At 43.6% G+C, this 10,000-nt stretch overlaps 1 protein-coding gene across 1 annotated transcript in view; it reads right to left on the minus strand.

Annotated features, from left to right (window-relative positions):
• Window positions 1–10,000, minus strand: part of LOC143958218 (very-long-chain (3R)-3-hydroxyacyl-CoA dehydratase-like) — a 56,036-nt gene that overhangs the window by 8,591 nt on the left and 37,445 nt on the right. Inside the window, exons 8-9 of the mRNA XM_077467712.1 lie at window positions 8,284–8,396; window positions 2,684–2,790 (exon numbers count right to left, since the gene is read on the minus strand). Of these exons, the coding sequence (XP_077323838.1) occupies window positions 2,684–2,790; window positions 8,284–8,396 (220 nt within the window). The remainder of the gene's footprint in view (window positions 1–2,683; window positions 2,791–8,283; window positions 8,397–10,000) is intronic.

Raw genomic sequence — 10,000 nt, forward strand, 5'->3', positions numbered from 1 at the left:
CAGTCCGGATGCTGTTCTGCATGCGCTATTTTGACGCATTCCAGTGCATTTTCCCCCTCTTTCTTCTTAACCTTAAATGTGGACATGTGTTGCTGTGCGTTTTGGGTGCATTTCAGTGTGTTTTTGACACGTTTTATAGCGTTCCAGTACAGTCCAGTGCAGGAAAATTACAGCGTGTTCTACTATTTTTTTTGCTGGAACTGGAAAGCACTGGTGTGAGCTATGCCATTGAAAACCACATCACCACCTTTTCATGCAAAAAAAAAAAAAACGCACTGGACTGCATGTGGTGTGAACTGGCCCCAATTAGAAATATATATATACACACACACACACACACACATATATATATATACACACACAATACATCGTCAAAAGGATTGCGACACCTGTCTTTACAAGAACTTTAATGGCATCCCAGTCTTAGTCCGTAGGGTTCAATATGGAGTTGGCTCCGCCCTTTGCAGTTATAACAGCTTCACCTCTTCTGGGAAGGCCGTCCACAAGGTTTAGGAGTGTGTCTATGGCAATGTTTGACCATTCTTCCAGAAGCGCATTTGTAAGGTCAGGCACTGATGTTGAACGAGAAGGCCCGGCTCGCAATCTCCACTCTAATTCTTCCCACAGGTGTTCTATCGGGTTGAGGTCAGAACTCTGTGCAGGCCAGTAAAGTTCCTCCACCCCAAACTCGCTCATCCATGTCTTTATGGACCTTGCTCGTTTTCATTTTATTCTGGTGGCATACGGAGCCAAGTATAAAAATTGTGCCCGTGTCCAAATATATATATGGACCCAATTGTACCTATGCAATAAAATACCAGGACTTTGGCTTTAAAAAGAGGAACCATAATTCAAGATACTTACCTTTCCTTAAAGCAGGGTTCCACCCTAAAGTGGAACCTCCGCTGATCGGAACCCTCCCCCCCTCCGGTGTCACAATTGGCACCTTTCAGGGGGGAGGGGGGTGGAGATACCTGTCAAAGACAGGTATTTACACCCACTTCCGGGCATAGACTCCCGTGGGAGTCTACGCCATTTCCTGTCCTGCTGCCCTGTCTGCTGGGACACACACGGGTCTCAGAGACTGCGTGGACAATTCCTATTGCGCTGTGCGACTCGCGCATGCGCAGTAGGGAACCGGGAAGTGAAGCCGATTCGCTTCACTTCCTGATTCCCTCACCTAGAATGGTGGCGGCAGCAGCCGAGGGCCGAGCGATCGATCGGCCTCGGCATCGCTGGAACCCAGGACAGGTGAGTGTCCATTTATTAAAAGTCAGCAGCTGTAGTATTTATAGCTGCTGGCTTTTAATATTTTTTTTGTAGGTGGAATCCCTCATTAACTGATCCCATATTCCTCACCAGCATCTTCAACCTGGCTTTTTCTGGAAGTCTGGCTGCAGGCGTTTTCATTGGACAGCGCAAGATGACATCACTCCTGCGCATGAACAGGAGGCACAGTCATCCTGGCTACCAAGTTCTGTGCCGCAATGTAAATGGAGAAGTTCCTGCGCAGCTCAGTGTACATTCCAAAGAAGATTACAAACAGGCAGGTAGGTTCATTTTATTGCAGAAGAGACACTGCATGTCCTTGTACTGCAATGAACAGCCTGGCCACTCAAAGTCTTGTAAATTAGGGACTTTAGCTCCACTTTAAGTTGGCCTTAAGTGCGGACAATAAAAACAACCTAGGCACACATTGTTTAACTCCTTCACGCAAATTGACGTACCCATACGTCGGTACTCTGACACTAAACACCGGGGTTATGGTAGCAGCTAGCTGCCAAAACCCTGGTATTTTCGGGAACGCCGTATTCATGATAAAAGTGGTCTCCGTGGCGGATTCAGTGCAAGATCACTTGTAATCGGCGGCGGGAGAGGTGCCCACCCCCCCTCCCCCGGTCGTCTCCACCGCTTACCGGACCCACCAGTAGCGTTTGTGTCCTTTCCCGTGGATGGCGACTGAGGGGAAGATGCCCCCCCCCCGCTCGGCTCCATAGCATGGGAGGGCAGAAGTGACGTCCCTTCCGTCGCACTTCCACCCATAGCTCTTAAAAGGAGAATTTTTATTTATTTTTTTTATTGCATTTTAGTGTAAATATGAGATGTGAGGTCTTTTTAACCCCACATCTCATATTTAAGAGGCCCTGTCATGCTTTTGTTTTCTATTACAAGGGATGTTTACATCCCTTGTAATAGGAATAAAAGTGACCGGGAAAAAAATGTTATTTTTATTTTTTAAATGTGCATCCAGCGCAGCAATTACCACAGGTAGCGGCTGGCTGTGCAGAAGCCATGTCCACCATTGACTTGTCATTGTAGTTAACAGTGCCAGCGGCCACACCTGGTCACCGAAAGCCACGCCAAATACTGCTGCTACAATTCGCACCGGCCTTAACATATTCCCTTACAGATAATCAACTGACCACCCCAGTAAAAGCAAAAATAAAAACCAACAATGGGGTAAAAAAAAAAAAAAAAAAGGTTTAGGCCACGTCAGCATCTCCAGCAAGCAGTGAGAACTACTTCTTATTTAAGCCTTTTAACAAGGCAGGAACTATGGCATATGCCTTCCCAATGAATGAAAACTTTTGCAGCTTACAAGAGAGGGATCCAAATGATCTATAATGAGAAGTAAAGGCTTGGTTCTACGAAAGACTACCTTCTAATGCCACCTGGATCATACCTTCTGAAAATGCTCCAAGTGGGTACAGTGGGATCCAAATGGTGTATCTGAGCCACGTGAGAAGATTCCAATCCATATCTATGCAGGCAAGCATGTAGAATGGGTACCTGGAAAAAAAGCACGGAACAGAGAGAGAGTGTGAGGCCACGTCCAGGATATGTACATTGGAGTATTTACATATTCAGAAGAAGACGTAAATGAGCCCCTATCTGACCTCTGTAGTTGAAGGCACCGTGGAGCAACTAATCCTCAAAATCCCTACAGTGCTTCTCTCAGCAGCTAAGCTCACCATCCATAACCACTCCGAGCTCCTGCTCCACCTTTACATAAAATATTAGATAGACAAAAGGATTCCAAGGCTGGGAGAGGGGAGCTGAGCTTCTGAGGAAGTGACTTGAAGGACTTCATCCTCAAACTTTAGTTGGTGTTGGACTACAATATAAAACAAAGGAATTGGGATTTTTCAGGTGCAGTACACACACACACACACACACACACACACACACACACACACACACACACACACACACACACACACACACAAAAGATATATCAAAAATAATTTTATTTTGTAAAAAGTTAAAATCAACAGAATATAATCCATCTAGATCAGTGATGGTGAACCTCGGCACCCCAGATGTTTTGGAACTACATTTCCCATGATGCTCATGCACTCTGCAGTGTAATTGAGCATCATGTAGAAATGTAGTTCCAAATCATCTGGGGTGCCGAAGTTCACCATCACTGATCTAGATAATAAGAGACTGTTTCAAAATGTGCATAATGACAAAATTCTCTACATGTTTCACCACTGGTTAGTAGCTTCCTCAGGAGATTTACATTTGTCAAGCACTGTCTACTGAAAGAAAAAATACAATAGTACAGATAAAATTACAATGATTAATATGCACAAATCCATAAAGTTATACAAAAACACCTATTCAATCCGAAAATTGGCATAGGGACCAAACAAACACAGGGAGCAAATGTTTACTTATATGAAGATGGATTGATAGCAAAATGTATATATGCAAAAATGAGGGCGGGAGGTCAAAGGGTCAGGAGGAAACCCAGAGGAAAGGACATTTTGAAACTGTCTCTTATTATCTAGATGGATTAAATTCTGTTGATTTTAAACTTTTACAAAATAAAATAAATTTTTGATATATCTTTGTGTGCACTGCACCTGAAAAGTCCCAATTCCTGTGTTTATATTGTTACCAAAATAAAGGGATGTGGTGTGTGACGGAACCCATCCCCCACACTCCGCTTGAGTGTTTCCGTCAGTATACCGCTTCCTAAGTCCTGGAACACGAGTCCAATGGATCTGGCTATAGGAACCCCCAAGAACCAGACAACACCAGTCTTGGAGTACATCAGGAATAGCCTTTTATTTGAGATCTCCCATAAATATATACAGCAAGATGACTAAAACCTAACCTAATTAGCATGTGCTAATTATCTAATCATTGACCCAGACTAGTTGACTGAGAGATGAGACTTTTCAGGGTACGTCTCCTAGCTCACTGACTGACTATTCAATACACATTACCATATACATCAACACAGGGTTAATTAGCACAACAACATTGTGTGGAATATTCTTACAAGCCAGACTAGACTCATTTACACAACAGACAGGTGGCTGGAGTTGATGACATTAGCATCTAACAGTTTGTGTCCCAACAGTGTAATTCAGTCTATTGCTAATATGGCAAATACATATCCAGAGTCTGCGTGTCTTGGGGGGCGGCATGGACCTGAATCCAAGTAACACCTCAGGGGTCCCCAGGCATACAGCTCACAAAGAGCACCCTTCCCCCAAATGCCAGGGCCCATAATCGCAAGGCAAGAGGCTGGCATTCAGTCCCCTCCAACAGCCTCTGTCCCGGCTAGGTCTGTCACATGGTGCAAATAACTTTTAGACGACAAGCGATCAAAATGTTTCTCCTTTGGTGTTGAACTAGTTTACTTCTGGTTAGGAACATGTAAATAGTTGAATACCCATAGCCCAGCCACAGATTTACTTAAAAGAGTAATATATATAATAAAAAAAAAAAAAAAAAAACGCAACAGCTTTTTGGAAACCAGAAGTCCCAGCAGATCTAGGAGGCTACAGAGCTACACCATGGTGAAGATCTGTTGACAACTTCTACCTTTCACAAGGTTTAGCACTGGTAATCCAGCACATTTGGGGGTTCGCATTTAAAAAAGCCTTTCCTGTAAGGTTCATTCCACCTTGGCTCAGCATTCTCAGGGAAAAGACTTCCATAGAAACTCGAGATCTTCCAGGTGGAAGAAAGTATTAAAAAAAAAAAAAAAAAACTCAGACACTTCTCCCAGAACTTCAATGCACCTTGGGTGCTGCATACAATCCAAGGTCCTTTAGGCCCCATTCACACCTGAGCGTAGCGTTTTCAGGCAGAAAAACGCAGGATTTTTGCCACGTTTTTTTACATCGTTTTGCCGCGATACTGTGTAGGTCCAAAAGTCACCAATGTAAAAAGCAGAAAAAAGCCCTAATCTGCCTAAAAAAAAAATAAAAAAAAAAAAAGTCCCAGAACAGTCTGGAGCTTCTGGCTTCAGGCGTATTGGAGTGGAGATGTGAACCCTCTCCATACAGAATAATTGATTTGTTCCCCTCCAGCGTTTTGGAGCTTCAGGCTTCAAGCTACAAAATGCTCAGGTGTGAATGGGGCCTTAGGCGCTGAGAAGTGTCAAAGTGTGAACAATATTGATCACCGCATCCAGGAGAGATTATCCCTCTGGAAGAAGTCTACACTGTATATATCCCGCTTTCTGAGTGGGACCCTGTTTAGACCGAATGCCAGAGTGATAGGCATGTTGGTATCTTTTGGCTTAGTACCTTTTTCTTCCTTTTGGCTACATGTAGTATCTCCCTGTTGGCTGCATTTGTTTATTCGCCACTTTTTATTATAGATTTCTTTAGTCCTCGGTACTTGTTGGCAGCGCTTTTCCATCTGGAATTCTTTATGGATGTGATCCTTAGCCGGGCATAAGTAATGTGTACTGCAGGTCCGTGACTCCATTATTGTGGTCTCGTGATTTTCTGCTCTATTCTTATTATATTGGTGAGTTGGTGACATACAGTGCCTTGCCAAAGTATTCGGCCCCCTTGAACTTTTCAACCTTTTGCCACATTTCGGGCTTCAAACATAAAGATATAAAATTTTTATTTTTTGTGAAGAATCACCAACAAGTGGGACACAATTGTGAAGTGGAACGAAATCTATTGGATATTTTAAACTTTTTTAGCAAATAAAAAACTGAAAAGTGGTGCGTGCAAAATTATTCGGCCCCTTTACTTTCAGTGCAGCAAACTCACTCCAGAAGTTCAGCGAGGATCTCTGAATGATCCAATGTTGTCCTAAATGACTGATGGTGATAAATAGAATCCCCCTGTGTGTAATCAAGTCTCTGTATAAATGCACCTGCTCTGTGATAGTCTCAGGGTTCTGTTGAAAGCGCAGAGAGCATCATGAAGACCAAGGAACACACCAGGCAGGTCCATAATACTGTTGTGGAGAAGTTTAAAGCCGGATTTGGATACAAAAAGATTTCCCAAGCTTTAAACATCCCAAGGAGCACTGTGCAAGTGATCATTTTGAAATGGAAGGAGTATCAGACCACTGCAAATCTACCAAGACCTGGCCGTCCCTCTAAACTTTCAGCTCAGACAAGGAGAAGACTGATCAGAGATGCAGCCAAGAGGCCCATGATCACTCTGGATGAACTGCAGAGAACTACAGCTGAGGTGGGAGAGTCTGTCCATAGGACAACAATCAGTCGTACACTGCACAAATCTGGCCTTTATGGAAGAGTGGCAAGAAGAAAGCCATTTCTCAAAGATATCCATAAAAAGTCTCGTGTAAAGTTTGCCACAAGCCACCTGGGAGACACACCAAACATGTGGAAAAAGGTGCTCTGGTCAGATGAAACCAAAATCCAACTTTTTGCCCACAATGCAAAACGATATGTTTGGCGTAAAAGCAACACAGCTCATCACCCTCAACACACCATCCCCACTGTCACACATGGTGGTGGCAACATCATGGTTTGGGCCTGCTTTTCTTCAGCAGGGACAGGGAAGATGGTTAAAATTGAGGGGAAGATGGATGCAGCCAAATACAGGACCATTCTGGATGAAAACCTGTTGGAGTCTGCAAAAGACCTGAAACTGGGATGGAAATTTATCTTCCAACAAGACAATGATCCCAAACATACAGCAAAATCTACAAAGGAATGGTTCACAAATAAACGTATCCAGGTGTTAGAATGGCCAAGTCAAAGTCCAGACCTGAATCCAATCGAGAATCTGTGGAAAGAGCTGAAAACTGCTGTTCACAAACGCTCTCCATCCAACCTCACTGAGCTTGAGCTGTTTTGCAAGGAAGAATGGGCAAGAATTTCAGTCTCTCGATGTGCAAAACTGATAGAGACATACCCCAAGCGACTTGCAGCTGTAATCGCAGCAAAAGGTGGCTCTACAAAGTATTAACGCAAGGGGGCCGAATAATTTTGCACGCCCCACTTTTCATTTTTTTATTAGTTAAAAAAGTTTCAAAAATCCAATAGATTTCGTTCCACTTCACAATTGTGTCCCACTTGTTGGTGATTCTTCACAAAAAATAAAAATGTTATATCTTTATGTTTGAAGCCTGAAATGTGGCAAAAGGTTGAAAAGTTCAAGGGGGCCGAATACTTTCACAAGGCACTGTACACCTTGAGTGGGTAACCTACGTTTTTGAGATTGACTGTCTTTACTTGGCAACTAGTGTATTAAAATAAATTCTTTCCATTTTCTATCCATATTCTAGAACATTACTCCTGGCATTTTTTTCATATATCAGCACGTTAGTCCTGTTTGGGTAACCTTTGGCGGAAGCAGGTTTTATATCTATAGTGGGTGCCCCATACATGCCATTGGTCTAGTTACCCCCAATTTTATAGACTCATTAAGTCTGGGCTTATTATAGATTTTCTTAATTTATATCGGGTACTTCTCTTGATCCCCACGTAATGTATTATTACTATGTTACACACGCCCCCATGGTGTTTCGTACCTACTGTCTCTTTTTGCACCGGTGTTCTGTGTCTCTAAACCAGATTGTGCCGAGTTTTATGCTTTAATTACTATATTGCTGTTAATTATTTGTCTATCATCTTTTTCTGTTATTTTACTAATCAGTCAAACCAGATCCAGAAGAAGCGTGAAGACGTGCGAAACATGTCGAGCTTATGATAATCGTTCAACCCCCATTGATGTTCCGCAATTCTGGATTACCGATTTCATATCTCAAAGTGTTGTATGGTGTTTCTTCATTGAATAGAATACCTATATCTTATTAGTGGTAACAAAATTGGGGATGAGTTTTTTGATTACTGATGACTGATTTGTGTATTGACTATGTATTTTTTAGCGTTTTTTGTAAATAAAATTTATAGTTTTTAAATTATGTTGTTGTATTGTGCCTAGAAAGTCCATAGCCCCAAAAAAAAAAAATGTTTTCTCTATACACTGTATATCGGACCACCATGGCTTGAAGGGACCCTTGTAAGGTCTGGAGCCAGTGACTTACCTAAAGACTTCAATGGTGCTCCACAGGTAGAATATGAAGAAGACGACACCTTTGCTCTGCATCTCATCCATTTGCCCAAGGATGATAAAAAGTATAAAGTTCCTGCCCATAACCTAGGGGGGTTAAACAAAGAGGTACAGCATTTATCTTTCAATATTTTGTTCAATTTTTCTTTGAAAATAAACCAAAGTCAAGTACAGAGCAGGATGTCCCTTACATAAATATATGTACATCATCCACTGTAGGCACAAAGGGAAGACATCGAAAACAAACACTCCTGGTCTATGTATTACCATATTCAACATGGCATAGATCAGGCATGTCCAAAGTCCGGCCCGCGGTCCGGTTTTGAACCAGCCTTTCTCAATCAGCGTGCCGCGGGATCAGGGCTGTCAGATGAGCGACCCCCGGCACTGTGAGAAGCTCTGTCGGCTTCAAAAGTGAAAGTAAAGTGCAGGGAAGTGTGCTGTGCTCTCTGCTTCCCCCTACAGTGCAGTACCTGGCTGAATGAGGAAGCTGGAAAGGTAGAGTACTGTGCTGCAAGCTAGATTCCTTTTAAAAGGGCTTTATTCATGTGTCTGTGTGCATGCGTGTCTGTATGTACGTGTGTGCGCATGCGTGTCTGTATGTACGTGTGTGCGCATGCGTGTCTGTATGTACGTGTGTGCGCATGCGTGTCTGTATGTACGTGTGTGCGCATGCGTGTCTGTATGTACGTGTGTGCGCATGCGTGTCTGTATGTACGTGTGTGCGCATGCGTGTCTGTATGTACGTGTGTGCGCATGCGTGTCTGTATGTACGTGTGTGCGCATGCGTGTCTGTATGTACGTGTGTGCGCATGCGTGTCTGTATGTACGTGTGTGCGCATGCGTGTCTGTATGTACGTGTGTGCATGCATGTATGTGTGTGTGTGCATGCATGTATGTATGTGTGTGCGTGCATGTATGTATGTGTGTGCGTGTGTGCATGCATGTGTGTGCATGCATGTATGTATGTGTGTGCGTGTGTGCATGCATGTATGTATGTGTGTGCATGTGTGCGTGTGCGCATACATGTATGTGTGTGCGTGTGTGCATGTATGTATGTGCATGCATGTATGTGCATGTATGTATGTGTGCATGCGTGTGCATGCATGTATGTGTGTGAATACATGTATGTGTGTGAATACATGTATGTGTGTGCATGCATGTATGTGTGTGCATGCATGTATGTGTGTGCGTGTGTGTGTGCATGCATGCGTGTGTGCATGCATGTATGTGTGCGTGCATGCATGTATGTGCGTGCGTGCATGTATGTGTGTGCGTGCGTGCATGTATGTGTGTGCGTGCGTGCATGTATGTGTGTGCGTGCGTGCATGTATGTGCATGTATGTATGTGTGCATGCGTGTGCATGCATGTATGTGTGTGAATACATGTATGTGTGTGAATACATGTATGTGTGTGCATGCATGTGTGTGCATGCATGTATGTGTGTGCGTGTGTGTGTGCATGCATGCGTGTGTGCATGCATGCGTGTGTGCATGCATGTATGTGTGTGCGTGCATGTATGTGTGTGTGTGCATGCATGCATGCGTGTGCGTGCGTGCATGTATGTGTGTGTGTGCATGTATGTGTGTGCGTGCATGCATGTATGTGTGTGCGTGCATGCATGTATGTGTGTGCGTGCATGCATGTATGTGTGTGCGTGCATGCATGTGTGTGTGCGTGCATGCATGTG

Source organism: Lithobates pipiens, unplaced genomic scaffold (genome assembly GCF_037356315.1).
Source record: "Lithobates pipiens isolate NorthernLeopardFrog02 unplaced genomic scaffold, aLitPip1_a1.2 Scaffold_6, whole genome shotgun sequence".
NCBI classification, from domain to species: Eukaryota; Metazoa; Chordata; class Amphibia; order Anura; family Ranidae; genus Lithobates; species Lithobates pipiens.